Below are 18,640 nucleotides of genomic sequence, written 5' to 3' on the forward strand. Positions count from 1 at the left end.
GGTTATTTTTAATATGCATGACTGTGCTGACAAAAATGAAGCATGTTTTAAGTGGCGATGCAAGCGCGACATTGTAAAGTGCAATTGCTTGTACTGGTGAGTGTCCCTCTTTCACATTTTGAAATGTTGGGAGGTATGCTAAATGTTGTACTATATATATATATATATATATATATACACAAATTATATCAAAACAATGCCTTATACATACAGTGTATTGGCACCCTTGGTAAATATGAGCAAAGAATGCTGTGAAAAATTGTCTATTGTTTAACCCTTTGATCTTTTCTATGAATATTTCTCTGAATATTACTTTTCTATGAATATTATTCTGCTGTCATGGATACAAAACAACTGCAAATACAACACAGGTTTAGCCCCAAAGAATGTGACATATATGTGTGACACAATAATTGGTAGCCTTTTAGTCAATACTTTTGCTACTCCTATTGCCTGATCTGAGACCATTCCTCCTTACAGAATCTCTCCAGATCCTTCCAATTTTGAAGCCAACACTGGTGGACTCTAGGGCTGCAACTACCGATTATTTTTATAATCGATTAGTTGGCCGAATATTTTTTGATTAATCGGTTAATCAGATAAAAAAAACAATATGCCCCCCACCGGGCCTTCGATCACTACCACGGAACGATTCTGTAAGCTTAAACGCAATCGCCATTTTCAGCTGTCACAGGCAGCTTCAGGGAAGGGGGTTGTTTGTTGATTGGGTCCCTAAGTGTGGGGACCTGCCACAGCATTCCCCTACTGTCTGATCGATCCGTAAGAGCGACAGTGCAGCATTAACCCCTTTAAATTTAATACCCGTTTTGTACGGGGCTCTGCTACTGGTGGTCTACCTAGAAGCCCAGGCAACACCAAAAACTAGCCCCCACAAGCCTTTTGATCACTCCTACAGGAGTGATCAAAGAGACTGCAGGGATGGGGAGAAAGGGTTCTTCGGTTTCCAACTTTCCCCTGCTGCCCGATTGCTCTGTTAACCCCTTCAATGCCGCAATTGTGTGTGACACCATAGCAGCATTGCGGGGGTTTATATTTGTCCCCACAAGATTGTGAGGACTAAATATCAGTCAATGCTGTGCTCCAATGGATAATAAATAATTAATAAAAACAATAACAGCACTGACCTGAAAGTCCAGGGTGCTTCCAGGTCAAGTGTTGTGAGTTTAGTAACTGCAGCAATTAAAAAGTTGGAATATCCATGTTCCACTTTTGACTCAACAATGTCTGAGAAACATGACTTATCTATGCATGTGGGGTATTGCTGTACTCTGGGGTGTTACCGAACACAAATTAAGATCTATTTTGTTCTTTCACACAATCGTTATGCCCCTAACTAGATTCCCTGAGCTGTCTAGTGTTTGAAAATATATAGTTTTAGGGGGTTAAAATGAAATATGGGACATCAACTGTGTCTCAAATGAGACGCGGAACCAAAAATTCCATGTTTGAAAACTGTAATGCGCATGTTCCAATTTTTAACCCGCAGTGCCAAAGAGACATAACCTACCCATGCATATGGGGTATTCCTGTACTTGGGGGTGTTTGTGAAGTTGTTTCAGTAATTTCACGTACCCTGGGGAAAAATGCTGAAATACTGTGTTTGGATAGAATGGGTTTGTTAAAAATGAAATTTTACTGCAATGTTTAGGACAGACTAGCACTGAAATGGTTAAATCAAAAGTGTTAAAATACCCCTAGTAAAATACTTTGGGATGTCAACTTTCAAAAAATATATACTTTTGTTTGGCAGTCTTTCTTTTTCTAGCTGCTATTGGGGCACAACTCCCAGCACACCACATTTTTTAAAAATCTTGTTGAGAAACAGATGCACGTCATTCATATTTAACCCTGTAAGTGCCAAAATAAATGAAAATATCACACGTTTCCAAAAAAAGACAAATGCCTATTTTTTTTCCATATGGACTGATTATATATAGTTTTTATAGGTGAAACTGTGAAACTGTTTCCTTTTTTTCCTAGTTTCCTCAACGTTTTAAGATATTTTTCATACTAAATGATGGTTTATATATATTATTATTATTTCAAAAGAAAGCCCTACTTGTGCTGAAAAAAAACAATATACGATTTGTGTGGGTGCACTAATTGAGAAAGAGAGTAATTGCAGTTGAAGAAAGACATAGCAAAAACACAAAAACGGCTCTGGTCTTTTAGCACAAACATGATACAAAAACCCTGGTCCTGAGGGGGTTAAAAGAACAAGAACCCAAACAAAATATTTCTCAAACTAGTAAATATTAATTCAAAAGGATTCCTTTTATTTGCCAACCTTCCCCGCAGTTCTGCACATCTCACCCCAAGCTTGCTACTCTGTCCCCTTGATATGCCTTATATCCCTCTATATTCCAGTCTGCCTCCCTGAAATGCCACTCTGCCCCCCTGATATGCCTTATACCCCTTATTTTTAGATCTCATTTGGCATATTTAAATGCCATTGCATAGCCGGTATCTTTAAAATACCGAGTCCAGCAGGGTGCTCTAAATACCGGCTGTGCCGGTGAAATACCGGCCAGGTGGCAACCCTAACACCAACCTTGGAGGATCGCTTGGTTTTGGCTGAAGTTCCCCGGGATGTTATGTCCGTGAAGATGCAGAAGAAGAAAAGTGAGAAGAAAAAAGAGAGAAAAGAGGAGAACAAGAAGCTGCGAGACAAGGAAGCAGAACTGGTTGGGAGAGACGGTAGGGAGACATTCAGAGAGCATTAGAGAGTGAGCGAATAATTATCCAAATTAAAAACGCTTCCTGATTTTCAACTAAAACAAATGGTCAGGAAACGGTCCAAAAACAAACCGAAAAATCTCTCTTTTCTCCCTATCTCTCCTTATTGTTCTTTTATATTCTTTTCTTTTATTCTCTCAATCTCTCTCCTTTCTCTTTATCTAATCTTTCCTTTTTTCTGTCTCTATCACTCCTTCTCTTTATCTCTTTATTCTTAATATTGTTCCCCCATTTTCTCTTTCTTCTTTCACATTATCCTCCTCGCTATCCCTTCCTTTTCTTTCCTTCTTTATTATTTTCCCCTTCTCTCTATTTTCCCTTTTTTCTCTCCCACGCGTTATCTCTCCCCTATTTCTGTTTCTTTATCTCTACTTTTCTTACTATTCTATACTATCTATCTCTCCCTGTCACTTATCTTTCTGAAGTCCTGTGGTGGGAGAGCACCTTTTTCTTACAGGCTCTAATTTCCTAATAGGTAAAGCAAATCTATCAATGCATTATTTCCAACAATACAGGAACTTTGAAGAAGCTTTTTCAGTTTGTACGCCAACAGTATCATCGTGCGCTTTTGTGTCATATGACAGTTAAGTATTCCTGAAAAAATATGAATAAGGCTGATTTAAACTGATTAAAGAATTAGTTCTGGGGAAGGGGCTGGGCATTCAGAGACAAGAAGTGTTTGAGCATTAAGACAATTTTGTTGCTTGCAGTGCATTGCTGTATCAGGTGCAAGTCAATTGTGTTATAATGCCTCTTGCTCTTAAAAACAAAAGAGCCTCTTTTTATTTTAATAAAACATTCCTTGTCAGAGCCACTTGAGAGATTATTTCACAAAATAGTTGTTTGGGATTATGGATGTTCTCTACATCTAAAGGAGTAGACCACATTCAGAAGTAATGTTATAGGCTTAAAGAATTGGTGCATCTGAACTGAGGACTGGGGTAGATTTACTGAATTATTTAGCAAGGACATTAAAGGAAAATGCCTGCGGTGTATCAAGAGTCTCAGATCCCACCTCAACTTTAAGGATTTATATGCAGAAAGAGTAGGCTAGCATAGTTTACGAGGGAGTTGTGTATATTTGTGTATCCAATTTATGATAGGAAACACACCAGCCTAATGTTAGGATAAACAGTGAATTGGTTTACAGTATTAAATAGTGGTTATTTTTTATGTATTTGTGCAAATTGCCAAAAGACTTACATTTATGTGCATTGTTTTGGCCCTAGTTTTTTTAGAGTTCCAAAAAGCACTTTAGTTGTTAACTGTATTTAAATAAGAGCTATGAAATAACCTAAAGTCACATGCTCATGTGCTGAAATGTGAAAGTAAATATAAATAATACTTCCCAAATACGACCGCAGCTGCCCAAAAGAACACTCTTCCTCAGTGTGTAGAAATTTAAACCGACCAGAAAATTATGGGGCGCAGATACATATAGGTAAAAAAACAAAACAATATATAGTGTGGAGTGTGAGATCAATCTTATGTGGAAGTGAAGTGTTACACTCACAAGTGGAACAGATGATCCAAACCCATCAAAGTGAAATGCAGTGATATCTTTAATGATCTTCGTGTTGAAGAACCTGTAATGTGTGTGAAAAAAACAACAACAAAAAACAGCAAATACCAACAGAGAAGGATGGACAAATTCAATGAGCCATGCCCCTTACATGCAGTGTCATCTCTCTTTCATATTTAGAGGGGGCACATGAGGGGGCAGGGACCAAATTGGGAGCAATTTAAAACGCTCCATATACACTATATATATATGTGTGTCTGTGTATATATATATATATATATATATATATGCGTTAGACATGCATTTTTAACTACATGATATGATCTCTTTGCAGTAAAGACCATGATTGAGATATGATTCCAAAATAACAGCTGACGTGGCTGTTATTTTCCATTCTTTAATATTAGCCCCTGCTGCCAATATATATTAATATTAGCACCTGCTGCCAATATATATTAATATTAGATCCTGCTGACAATATATATAAATATAAGATCCTGCTGACAATATATATATCTAAATATTAGACCCTGCTGACAATATATTTTATATTGAAAAAATTGGACCCTACACAAGCATTTACTTGGGCCCCCTTCCACGCTCCCGCACCAAAACAAATATTTGCCACACTGCTGAATAGGGAAAGACTATGAGAGTTAGTGTCGTCTTCCCTCCTTCTGACCCTACTGTGAAGGTCCTCTCCCCCTGTAATCATCCTCAGAGTCCCTTTGTCCCCTCATTCACTTAGACACACCTCTCTTTTACTTACTCCCTGTAGTTCAGGTATAGATCAAATAAACAACAAATGTAAACAGCACGTGCATGTAAAGATCAACTTAATAAGACATAAAAACCCTATATTTGCAGGTATTCAATAATAACGTATGCAAACATAACATAGAAGGTATAGATCAGCAGAACACACAAACCCAGCATTGCAGGTAAAGATCAACCAAAATCACATGTTGAGGTATAGATCAAATAACCAACAGATAGACACAGCACTGCAGGTATTGATCAACTGAATAAGACATGCAAACCCTGTATTAGCAGGTATACAAAAATAATGTATGGAAACATAGCATAGCAGATATAGATGAACAGAATAACACAAAAACCCAGCTTTGCAGGTATACATCAATTGGAATTCACATACAAACTAATTGAAGGGATAGATAAACCCCCCTAAATTACAGGCATAGATCACAGGTTGCACACCCTAAAGCCAGGCCTGGAATCCTCATTGCCAACATAGAACCTGACCAGCACCCAAACTACACACATATGACTTGGCATCTTTGTCCCCAAACAGCCCAGCATAAGTCAACTTTGTCCTCAAACACCCCAGCGTATGACATCTTTGTCCCCAAACAGCCCGCCCTGTGCCATCTTTGTCCCATAAACACGCAGCCTGTGCTATTTTTGGCCCATAAAGACCCTGCCTATGCCATCTTGGTCCCCAAGGCTCAAAACAACCTGCTTGTGCCATCTTTGCCTTTCTACAAATTAATGATACACATCTCTCTCTGTGAAAATTATATTAAATAATAATCTATGATAATGATATTAATGATACAGCTATGAAACACTTTTACAGTCACTCACTAATTTAAACTTTCATTCACACAATCATTTAATCTTTCATTCATACACACAAATAATTTACATATATTCATTAATGCATTCTCACAAATCATTCAAGCAATTCAGCCACACATGAATTCCTTCATTCAATTCATACACACATTAATTCAAAGTCTCACTTAGGGCTGCAACTAACGATTATTTTAATAATCGATTAGTTTGGCCGATTATTTTGTCGATTAATCGGATAAAAAAATACATTATTTTAAATTGAAGAAAAATTGCAATAAAAAACGTACAAGTTACACTTTCATCTCTTTATTGCAATTGCTAGGTTTTAATACAATGTTATTAGTAAATATTAATTCATATGTTAACTATTTTTCATATTTAATAAAAACTGAGAAAAAAGCCTTGTTTAATTTTTTTTATTTACCAAACTGCCCCCAGTTATGCACATCTGACAGAGCTTGCCACTCTGCCCCCATATATGCCTTATACCTCTTATATGCCAGATTCCACTGTGCCCCCTGATATGCCACTGTGCCCCCTGATATGCCTTATACTCCTTATATGCCAGTGATATGCAACTGAGCCCCCTGATATACCTTTTACCCCCAGATATGTTTATGCCCCCCTGATATGCCTAATATCCATATGCCTTATACCCCCTATATGCCCTAAAAATTCATAATACCCCCCATACACCACTATAACTCACCCATACACCATTCTGGCTCCTCCCCCTCCCATACACCACTCTGGCTCCTCCCCCTCCCATACACCACCATGGCTCCTCCCCCTCTCATACTCCACTCTGCCTCCTCCCCCCTCCCATACACCACTCTGCCTCCTCCCCCGCCCATACATCACTTTGGCTCCTCCCCTCCCATACATCACTTTGCCTCCTCCCCCTCCCATATACCACTCTGCCTCCTCCCCTCCCATATATCACTTTGGCTCCTCCCCCTCCCATACTCCACTCTGCCTCCTCCCATACACCACTCTGGCTCCTCCCCCAATACTCCACTCTGGCTCCTCCCCCTCCCATACTCCACTCTGACTCCTCCCATACTCCACTCTGGCTCCTCCCCCTCCCATACATCACTTTGGCTCCTCCCCCTCCCATACATCACTTTGCCCCCCCTCCCATACATCACTTTGCCTCCTCCCCCTCCCATACTCCACTCTGCCTCCTCCCCCCCTCCCATACTCCACTCTGCCTCCTGTGAACCTCCGTTTCTGACAAGACACCAGGGAGCCGGGTAGAGAGGCAGAGTGGCGTATGAGAGGGGGAGGAGCCAGAGTGGTGTATTGGAGGGTGGCTCCCATACACCCCCCTGACTCCCCCCCCCTCCCATATACCACTCTGCCTCTCTACCCGGCTCCGTTACTGAAGGCACTTTCACTGCAGCTTCATAGAAGCCACAGTATAAGTGAAGGGCAGTAACGGAGTCTGTCTGTGCGATGCAGACCCTCACTGGTTGTCAGAGAGGATGATTCTCTGTCTGCCGGTGGGGGTCTGCATCGCACAGACAGACTCAGTTACTGCCCTTCACTTACACTGAGGCTTCTATGAAGCTGCAGGGAAAGTGCCTGTCAGTAACGGTGCCGGGTAGAGAGGCAGAGTGATGTATGGGAGGGGGGAGGAGGCAGATGGGAGGGGGAGAGAGACGGAAGTGAGAGACCGGCCGACAGTGAGGGGAATCCAGGTCCCCTGCAGCGTTGCGGGGGATCTGGATTCCGGCGTTATAATCCGATCTCTGTTTGAGGTCGGATTATATAAGGAGAGGAGTTTTTCAGAGCATTTGCTCTGAAAAAACCTCTTTTTATAATCGATAAAAATCGATCCGATTAATCGATAATGAAAATCGTTGACAACGATTTTCATTATCGATTATTATCGATTTTATCGATTAGTTGTTTCAGCCCTAGTCTCACTCATTCGCACAATTCATCCACACTTGAATTGATTCATTCTCACTCATATACACAATTCATATACACATTAATTTATACTCTGTCATTCACACAATTCATCCACACATTAGTTCATTTATTCTCTCACTCATTCACACAATGCATCCACACATTAATTATTTCATTCTCTCACTCATTCTAACTTTTTATTTATTTCAATATTCTTACTACCTACCTTTCTTACTAGCTACCTCTCCTCCTCTTCTCACTATCTACCCCCTTCTCACTATCTACCCTCCTCTTCTCTCTATCGACCCTCTCCCCCCTTTGTAGTTCACTTAGCATGCTGAAGTCCTCCACTGCTCTGCCTCAGTGCTCACTGCTGAGCACCGCTATATGACGTCATATTCCGGCACCCAGCATGAAATGGCGGCACCCGGACCAAGACAGAGGCCTCTTGGAGGAGACTAAGGGGTGCAGAGTGGTGGCTGAATGCTTATTCATTAGCAACTGCTTGGCGCCCCTCTCTCTTCTCCATGTCAATCAGTGCACAAAAAAAAATAAAAATGAAGCACAGCATTATGTAGGGTGGGGGTTGGCCCCCTCTGGCCCCTGTGTCGACGCCACTGCTTACATGTTATAGTATTTAATGTTATTTTTGAAACTTTTTTCTTGGGGAAGGGCTTAACAATATTTTTCATGGGAGGGGTATGAGATGTTTGGGCACCATTTTTTAAAATTTTTTACACTTGTTTTTTTTGTTTAGCTTTTTTTTAGCTTGTTTTCATTTTTTTTTCCTGGAGATTCTATTGGAGACATTCTAACAAAATGTTTATGATGGCATGATGAGATTACTGGAATAAGGTGAGTACTTTAATATGCATCCTACAAATGAAGAAAAAAAAAAAAAAAGAGTTGCAACCCTGTTGTTGCAACTGTTGTCATCCATAGTTCCAATTGATTGACTGCTTAAAGCTGCCAATCAGTGGCAAAAATGTGCTCATGTTGAAGTCAATGTGAGTGCTTGCCAGGGATGCTTGCAAAATATCTGTGAGGCAGGTAAAGGGGTAAAAAGAACACCACAATTGCAGTGCATATGAAGGCTAGTGATGCTAATGAAAGTGTTTTTTTTATAGTTTTTATGAAAGATCTGATCAGAGTTAGGGTTTCCAAGCTATGCTCTTCACCAACCTGCAATAACACATAGGTCAATACAGACAATGTGTTATAGGAATTTAATTACTCAAGACAAAACCATAAAGTCTAATTACTCAAACAGCAGAAGACAGGGCTGTTGTTTGCTACTATAACAACCAACTAGAAAATAATTCTGTATGTAAACATAATATTTCAGCATGGGAAAGAGTAAGCTGCATTATCACAACAAAAACACTGTGTGTGTGGGGGGGGTTATTTTATTTAACCTCTTAATGACCGAATATATTTTAACCCCTTCAGGACCGGGATTTTGATACTAACGTGTCGCTAAAGGACCGGAGCCGTTTTTGTGTTTTTGCCATGTCTTTCTTCAACTGTAATTTCTCTCTTATCAATTGGTGCACCCACACAAATCATATATTGTTTTTTTCAGCACAAGTAGGGCTTTCATTTGAAACCATATTAAGCTGGGTAGTACATTGTTTTGTTTGAAATAAACTGGAAAAAGTGGTGAAAAAATGAAAAAAACGTATTTTTTTACAGTTTTGTATACATACAAACTGTACACACATTGAACCAATGGGAAAAAATTATCCCAAATATATTCATTAAGTTGTCCTGATTTGGAAACCACCCAACATGGCCAGGATTTTCATCTATTTTGACCAGTATAGGGCAAATATTGCTAGGCATGCATCGTGTTTTTGAAATGTAATTTTTTGCAAATTTGGCATGGTTGTCTAATAACTGCAATAGTTGTCACAGATACTGATTATCCCCCCAAAATTATATGTTTATGAAAAGTAGATAAGTCAAGGTGTACAACTAGGGTCATTTTGACACTTTTCAAACAGGGATTTTATCGCCAGTTGCTGCCAAATTTTGAGGTATTTTTATATTTTTTTGTTTTTTTTTGCATATGTTGCAATGTTGCTTTAGATTTTATATTATATTTTGTATAGAATATGTGCAACTGCAGAAAAAAACACCAAATTGTGTTCACCAACATCCCCCGGTTCCAACAAGGCCTCACATGCATGGTTCATGCATTTTTTGAGGAAGCTATGAGGGCAAAACTGGAACATGTGCATTTTCGTTTTCACATTTGGAATTTTCAGAAATTGGTTTCCTGGGCCCATATCCCATTTGGGACATTTTGGAAGCCCCCCACTGTAAATTACCCCATAAAAGTATATATTTATGAACAGTAGACAAGTCAAGGTGTTCAACTAGGGTAGTTTTGACAGTTTTCAGCTAGCCATTTCTTCACTGATGTCTGCCAAACTTCACAGGGAAATTATTTTACTGCTTTTTTAACGCATACATTTCAATGTTGCACTGAATTTCTTGCACACCATAAGTGCAACAGTGGAAGAAAACACCACATTTTGATTCCAACAAGACCTCACATGCATGGTTCATGCATTTTTTGAGGAAGCTATGAGGGCAAAACTGGAACATGTGCATTTACATTTTTTTAAATATTTTTTTTTATCAGATTACTTGTAAGTGACAGGTTTAGGCCGCTGACATCAATCAGGGAGACCGATCAATAATCAGCGACTTAAAATGTCACCGACAAGTGATCAGGTAATAATTATGATTATTTCATTTATTAATAATTTGTGTTTTTTTCATAATTACCCTAGATGACCCCTCTCTCTTTGTAGAGCAGGGTCATCCGTGGGCTGCCATAATGATCCGATCACTCCTATTGGCCAGGAGCGATCTGATCAGCCCAGCCCAGCATTTGACCTGGAAGCACCCTGGACTTTCAGGTCAGTGCTGTTATTTTTTTTTATTATTATTATTTTATTAATTTTTTTAAATTTATTTTTTAATTTTTTTTTATTATTATTTTTTTTTTTTACATTTTTTTTTAACTCTTTCAATGCTGATGCTCCATTGAAGCACAGCATTGACTGATATTTAGTCCCCACAAGCTTGTGGGGACTAATATTAACCCCTGCAATGCTGCGATGGGGGTCATACACAATCGCAGCATTGAAGGGGTTAATTGAGGAAGAGGGGGGGTAGGGGTTAACTGAGGAAGGGTGGGGGGGGTCTGGTCTCCACACTCATGTGGAGACCAAAGAACCCTGTCTCCCTGTCCCTGAAGCTGCCTCTGGCAGCTGGGACACAATCTCCAATAGACTGGAGATTGTAGGGGAGGAATCTCTCTGATCAGTCCTACAGGACTGATCAGAGGACTTCTGGGGGGTCGTTTTTGCTGTTGCTGGTCTGCCTGGGCTTTCAGGCAGACCACCAGCAGCAGAGCCCCCTACAAAACGGGAATTAACCCCTTCAATGCCGCGATCGCGGCATTCAATGCCGCGATCGCGGTATTGAAGGGGTTAACGCTGCACTGACGCTCTCATGGAGCGATCAGGCAGCAGGGGGGTGTTGGATCAGGTCCCCACACTTGTGTGGGGACCCATTCAACACCCCCCCCTTCCCTGAAGCTGCCTGTGGCAGCTGAAACCGCGATTGCAGATCTTTCTGCAATCGCTGTTTCTGCCTACAAAATCACTCCGTGGGAGTGATCGTAGGCTTGGGGGCGGGCTTAGACAGGCTGTGCTGTCTGCCCAGGAGTCCTGGGCAGACAGCAGCAGCAGCGCCCCCGCGATCACCGCGATTGTGGTGATGTGGGGGCGTTTTTTGGAGGAGACGTACCTGGTACGTCCCGGTCTACCGGTGACTGTTAACCAGGAAGTACCAGGTACGTCCCGGTACGGAAGGGGTTAAGCTACAGGACCAGAGCATTTTACATGTTTTTGTTGTCTTTCTTCAACCATTATTTCCGTCTTTCTCATTTAGTGAACCCACACAAATTATATTCTTTTAGTGACAAGTATGGATTTTTGAAAGCCACATTTTTTATAAATAAAGTTTTAAAAAAAATGTGATTTAAAAATATATTTGTGAACCTGCCCTGATTTGGAATCAGGGTAGGTTCACTACTTTACACCAAGTAGTAATAATAATACATTAATAAGGGTCAGTTTAAATATATAAAAGGACCAGCTAGAAGAAACTATGAAAGGTTGGCCCATCAGAATGCACAATTAAGAATATGAACATTGATTCATCACAGATTACATTTTTATGGTGTTAACAAAGCTAGAAGAAAAAAAAACAAACAGAAAACTACCAAAGTGTGATCAAGTGAAAAATGCACATTAGTATTCATTGACCCACATAGCAGGCATAGATCACAGATCACACACCAGCCCTGGCATCCAGATTGCACTCACATGCCTTGACCCAGCACCCAGATTGCACTCAGAGGACTTCCCCAGCACCTAGGTTGCACTCACAGGACTTGCCCCAACACCCAGATTCCACACATGGGACTTGCCCCAACACCCAGATTCTACACATGGGACTTGCCCCAACACCCAGATTCTACACATGGGACTTGCCCCAACACCCAGATTGAAAGGTAGGACAAGATTCAGGGAGAGTGGATTAGTGAGTGTGTGAGAGTGATGGGTGTTGTGCTGAATGTTTGTGAATGAGGGTTTGAGATAGCATGGATGTGAGGGATAGCATGGCATAGGGAGGCTGTAATCACATTCCTTTCATGCCCAGATTCCAGCATGTAGTGGCTGCCTAGGCATGATAGGAGTGTGATTGCTGTCATCAATTATTTTTTTGCACCAACTTTGGTGTGTTAACACTTTTATTGCACAGAATAATTCAATAACAGTATTAATATATATATATATATATACATACATACAGCAATCGCACTCCTATCATGCTAAGTCATCCAGCACATGCTAGAACCTGAGCATGATAGGATTGTTATTGTTGTTATATATATATGTATATATATATATATATATATATATATATATATATATATATAATATTGTTATTGATTTTATATATTTTTATATATTTATATATATTTATATATAGAAAAAAATATATATATTAATATTGTTATTGATTTTTTTGTCTAATTTTGGTGTTACTTTTAATAAATTATTTTAAAGTTGTTACATATATAGGCAGCAGGAGCTAATATTAACATATATTGGCAGCAGGGGCTAATAATATTTATTGGCAGCAGGGCCTAGTATTTATATTCATATTGGCAGCAGGGGCTAATATTTATATATATTGGCTGCAGGGGCTAATATTAATATATATTGGCTGAAGGGGCTAATATTTGAATATTTGGCTGAAGGGACTAATAATATATATCGGCAGTAGGGGCTAATATTAATATATATTGGCAGCAGGGTCAAATATTAATATATATCAGCAGCAGGATATAATTTTTATGTATATCGGCAGCAGGGTATAATATAAGTATATATCCGCAGCAGGGGCCAATATCAATATATATCCGCAGCAGGGGCTAATATCAATATATATCCGCAGCAGGGGTTAATATTAATATATATCGGAAGCAGGGTGTAATATTTCTATATATCGGCAGCAGGGTCTAATATTTATATATATATATTGTCAGCACGGGCTAATATTAAAGAATGAATACATATTATGTAGTTAAAAATGCACGTCTAACGTGTGTGTGTGTATATATATATATTATATTGTATATATATAGTGTATATGTACCGTTTTATAATCGGCCCCCCTACTTTGGTCCCTGGCCCCCCATGTGCCCCCCCTAAATATGAAAGCTGGAGACGCCACTGCCTGCTTGCTGCTGTGTCAGTGAGCAGGGGAGGAGAGGAGACACGATGCTGCGTCTGTCCAGCGCTGGATCCCAGGAGAAGGTGAGTAGGTTCACCCTCAGAGGACATGCCCTAGCAACCCCCCCTTTCTCACTATCTGCCTCTCCCTCCCTTTCTCACTCTCTTTACCCCTTTGTCTAATCTCCTTTTCTAATTCACTTACCCTGCTGAAGCCCTGTGCTGGGCCTCTTTCTCACTGCCCAGCCTCGGTGCGTGAGGCTTCGCTGCTGAGCACCGGGATATGATATCATATTCCGGCACTCAGCATAAATTTCCAGCACCACAACCGAGGCCTCACATGCCCACCACAGCAGTCAGGCAGGGAGTGAAGGAGAGAGAGGTGCACAGAGGAGTTGCTGAAAACTGCACGAGGGCTGCTATTAGTAGTTTTTGGGCTCTTTACAAAACAAATGGTTTGGGTCCCCCTACCTAGTTGACCCCTCTACTCGGGTATTTTTTCTTGTACTTGACTTTTTTGGTGGCAAAGGTGCCTCAGATAAGCCATATGGGTGCAAATATGGCGCACACAAGCTGTTTGGGGGCACAGATGTCATGGAGGATAGTGAAGCCTCTACCAGTGAGGGCGAGGGTGACCACATTTTATTTCTGCCATTCAGGGGCTAATGGAGCTACAGCCCAACCCTACCTAAAAATAGGCCCAGTCAGGGCCGAGCCGAAGTGGCCGATGCGGCCGCACAACTGCCAGGGCCGCCTTTAATGCGTAGCAAAAGCCCGCAACCACAATTATGCCTGCCACTCTAGGGGGCTCGGGTGACCCTCGCAATCACTTCCACAGGGGCCCTGCTTACCTGTGCATTGCTCATTGCTGTGCGAGCAACTTCTCTTGAACCGCCCAGGGGAAGTAGGAATCCAGCTGAGTCACGTCAATTTACATCACGTCACATGATTCTGCTACAGAGCTTCCCCAAGGCAGTACAGGTGAGGGAAACAACGGCCCCTGTGGAAGTCTGCGAGCGGCACCAAGAGATCTGCAGTTTAGGTAAGGGAGTGGGGGAGGTTGTATGAACAAGTATGCTTGATTAAGGGAATTAATGAGTATCTATAAATGAGGGAATGAGTATCTGCGAATGAGTGAATGAATGAGTATCTGTAAATGAGTATATGCATGAGTGAATGAATGTTTGTGAATAAGTAAATCAATGAGTATGTGTGTGATAGCATGGTTGTGTAAGGGGGAGCATGGCACAGGGAGGCTGTTTGAGGCTAGAATGTCATATGGAGGCTGTTTGAGGCCAGGATGCCGCAGGCTGTTTGGGGGCAACGATGGCAAGTCCTATGCTTACAATATGGGTGTTAGGCAGGTCCTGTGAATGCAACCTGAGTGCCAGGGCTGACATGATACTAAAGGGGGGGCTGGGTGATCACATCGGCCATGTTTTCTAGGACACATATAACTTTACATATCACTGACCAGCCCAGATAAAATGCTGCCCTGCAGTAATTGGGTTGGCGACATCAATATACAAGAGGGCAGCTGGGGCCATTACATAAACTAATACTAAAGGGAGGGACAGTCTGGGGGCATAAATACACATAGTTCTGGCTGAGGGCGATACCCAAGGGAGCAAAAAACAAAAGGGGGGCAACGACAAAGCAGTGTGGAAAATACCTTTTTTTAATTTGTTGTATCTTAGCCCTTCCAGATGTAGGTGCCAGTGTGGCAGAGCCTTTCCTGGTGTGTGTGTGTGTTTGGGTGTCAGTGTGACAGAGCCTGTCCTGGTGTGTGTTTGGGTGTTGGTGTGTCAGAGTCTGTCCTGGTGTTTGTATTTGGGTGTTGGTGTGGCAAATCCTGTCCTGCTGTGTATGTGTGTTTGGGTGTCGGTGTGACAAATCCTGTCCTGCTGTGTGTGTGTGTGTGTGTGTGTGTGTGTGTGTGTGTGTGTTAGGGTGTCGGTGTGGCAGAGCCTGTCCTGGTGTGTGACTGGGTGTCGGTGTGACTGTGGGTTTGGGCATTAGTGTGGCAGAGCCTGTCTTGTAGTATGTGTGTGTTTGGGTTTCGATGTGGTAGAGCCCATCCTGGTGTGTGTGTGTGTGTGTGTGTGTGTGTTTGGTCATCTGTTACCTAGCACTTTATTTACTGTAGGACTAAATTGAACTATTTAATTTTTACTTATCCAAAGATAAAACGCCTTCCTGAATTTGTAGTCACTTCAGAGGACAAAACTTTCTAGGCCCAGAAATCAGTGAGAGTAAAAGTATTGTGTGATTTCATCTATTGCAATCTGCATATTTTATTAAAAAATGATTAGTCACACACACCTTCCACATCTATGCATTTTGCAGAGCAAATTCAGTCCTTTTTACAAAAAGAAGCTCGCTGAGATTTGCCCTTGATAATGCATAATGATATTAGGGAGTGTAAATCTTCCACTCTCCTGTAAACTCCCTCTTTAGTGAAGGCTTCAGTTTTTTATCTTTGCATTATGCAGGTCCAGCTCAACCCTTCTTGAGGATAATTTTGGCAGGGGATGTCTTTTAGAATCCATAGTTAATTGACAGTGAAAGTAGTGGAATGCATTTCCCATTTTGATAGGTTAGATTAAGGAATTTGAGGCCCTGGAGCAGTTATACAAAAAGGGCTTTTCTTGCTCAACCACCCAGAGGTGCTTACTGCATCCACAAATTGTCTCCCAGATGTTCCTCATGGCCAGTAGCTCCCTTATTTTGTGTTGAGAAATAATGTCACTTCCAGGTGCAAATGTAGTTCACTGTCATTGCATTATTAATGTAGTGGATGCTGATGAAACTGCTACTTTGTGGGACAATGACAGGACCCTTGAACAATTGCTCCATGTGCGCCATCATTACTCCAGCCCTGCATATTTTGCTCCTTTGTAAAATAATACAATATATATATATATATATATATATATATATATAATATGCTTGATTGTTTGTCATAAATAATTTAATTATCTGATTTTGTATAACAGCTTTCCCCACTTTGATCACATTAATGTTTCAGCACAGTCTGTTTTAAGCTTACTGACGTCGAACCTACGGATTTCCGCTCCCATTAACCCCTGTGATGCTGCGTAGATAACAGGAGCGAAAATCCATAGGTTCGCCATCATCAGTTAAAGATCTTTAACTCTTAGAGCGGCGAGACAGGCCAAGTTCCAATAGAGTCGCTTGCACGGCCCTTTAACTCCTGACGGGGAGACAGGCCAAGTTCCCCATATTCGCCCAAACCGAACACAGGAACGGGGGAATATTCGTGGAATACGAAGATTTTTTCCCCCACGAAGACGAACATGAAGAGTTGGCCGGCGCCCAAGTCTAATATATACTGTATATTTATACTGTATATAGAGTGTGTGCAGCGACCACTCCCAAAGCGGACTCTATTGCTATTAAATGTGCAGTGGGCTCTAGATGTTTTGAAGACCTAGCAATGCCCCTGGTTCAGTTTAACTTGACTAAATTGGCTACAAATGAACAATATGTATATTCACTAAACCAAACTCAACTGTCAACATGACTACAGTTACAGTCAACTTGACTACCAAGTAGAGCAAGTAGTTGTATAAGGTGGTTGAAAAAGGGCTTCAGTTTTCACAAAATTGACTTCACTTTATTAAATCTAATAGGGCTACCTAGCTTGTGAACTCCTTTAATGTGTAACCGTGCAGACTAGTGTCTAATCCCTCACTGACAAAAAAGCAAGTGCTATGTGTATGCAAAATGCAAGTACCAGCTGCCAAAAAGACAATTCTTAAATGCTGAATACTTTAAATGCATGCACAAAAAAGAAATATTTATACACATATATATATATATATATATATATATATATATATATATACTATGCAATGCTCTTTTGGGCCAGCTTGTAATGTACAAATAAATACACCTCTTCTGCCTTTACATGTACAGGTTTGTTGATGGAATTGAGACTGATTGCAGTTCTCCAACTACTCAGACATTTGACTTCAGCCACAAGCAAATAAACCAGGAAAACTCCCCTGGAAATTCTGGTGAGCCACACCACAGTTTATATTATATGTGTATAGTCCTTAATGTGTGTAATATATTCTATGTTCTCAATGTATTTTGGAAAGTATTAGTGGATATAACCACTGCTCCATAATGTAACAGTAGAATAGATGTATAGAATCTTAGTGAGCTAAGGAAATGAGTTGATGGAGTATGACCCAGTGGTCCAAAAAGATGCCTCATATACCTTTTCAGGTGTAGCGCTTTAAGTCATCTATAGTAACATTAGCAACTGCTTTGTGCACCTATTTTGTACACTTACAAAACCAATAACACAGAATTATTTCAAGGCCAAAACTATTTTTTATTTGTGATTGTCTCCAACAAGAATATTTAAAGGTGCAGTAAGGTATACCAAGGGTTATACCAAATGTTTTGAGAGCTGCCAGTTGGACAAATGTACTTTAAATGAAACAATGGACTAAAAATAAATAATTCATCCCCTCCAGTAACACATAAAATTAATAGGGAAATAATTTAACATCTAAAATTGAAGCGGTCCTGTTGTACCTGTCTTTCCAAGAAGGAAAATAAAAATTGGCTATGTAACTATGCATTGGAGGAATGCATTCCTCTAAAACATACCGCTTCTGCTGCTCAGCATATACTCTTCCCTTGAATTTACCTGTCTGCTCATGGTGGGAGTGTCCAGGAGGGAGAACTTTTACTCAGTGGCGACTCTAAAAACAATATATAGGGGGGGAACACAAGATACCACAGTCAAACTGGGGGGGCATTCATAATTTCCAAAAGTAATGTGCTATGGAATTATGGAATACTTTTGTTATTGGGCTAAAATAATACTTGATCATTCAACATGGGAAGCCTGAAGCCACAATTGAGTGCGACTAATCCTTGAAAGAAATATTATAACACAATAAATAACTTTTCCACTAAATGATTTCAGGGCCTTGAACGTTTTGTCCCCTGAAGTCCCTACAACTTCAGGGGGGCATTTTATCTCTGGATA

General features: G+C 40.6%; 1 protein-coding gene across 1 annotated transcript in view; it reads left to right on the forward strand.

Moving 5' to 3' along the window:
• LOC128501308 (potassium voltage-gated channel subfamily H member 8-like) overlaps positions 1-18,640 on the forward strand; it is a 213,783-nt gene that overhangs the window by 190,800 nt on the left and 4,343 nt on the right. The window contains exon 13 of the mRNA XM_053470740.1: positions 17,551-17,651. Within this exon, the coding sequence (XP_053326715.1) occupies positions 17,551-17,651 (101 nt within the window). The remainder of the gene's footprint in view (positions 1-17,550; positions 17,652-18,640) is intronic.

The sequence above is a fragment of the Spea bombifrons genome, chromosome 7, assembly GCF_027358695.1.
Source record: "Spea bombifrons isolate aSpeBom1 chromosome 7, aSpeBom1.2.pri, whole genome shotgun sequence".
Lineage (NCBI taxonomy): Eukaryota > Metazoa > Chordata > Amphibia > Anura > Pelobatidae > Spea > Spea bombifrons.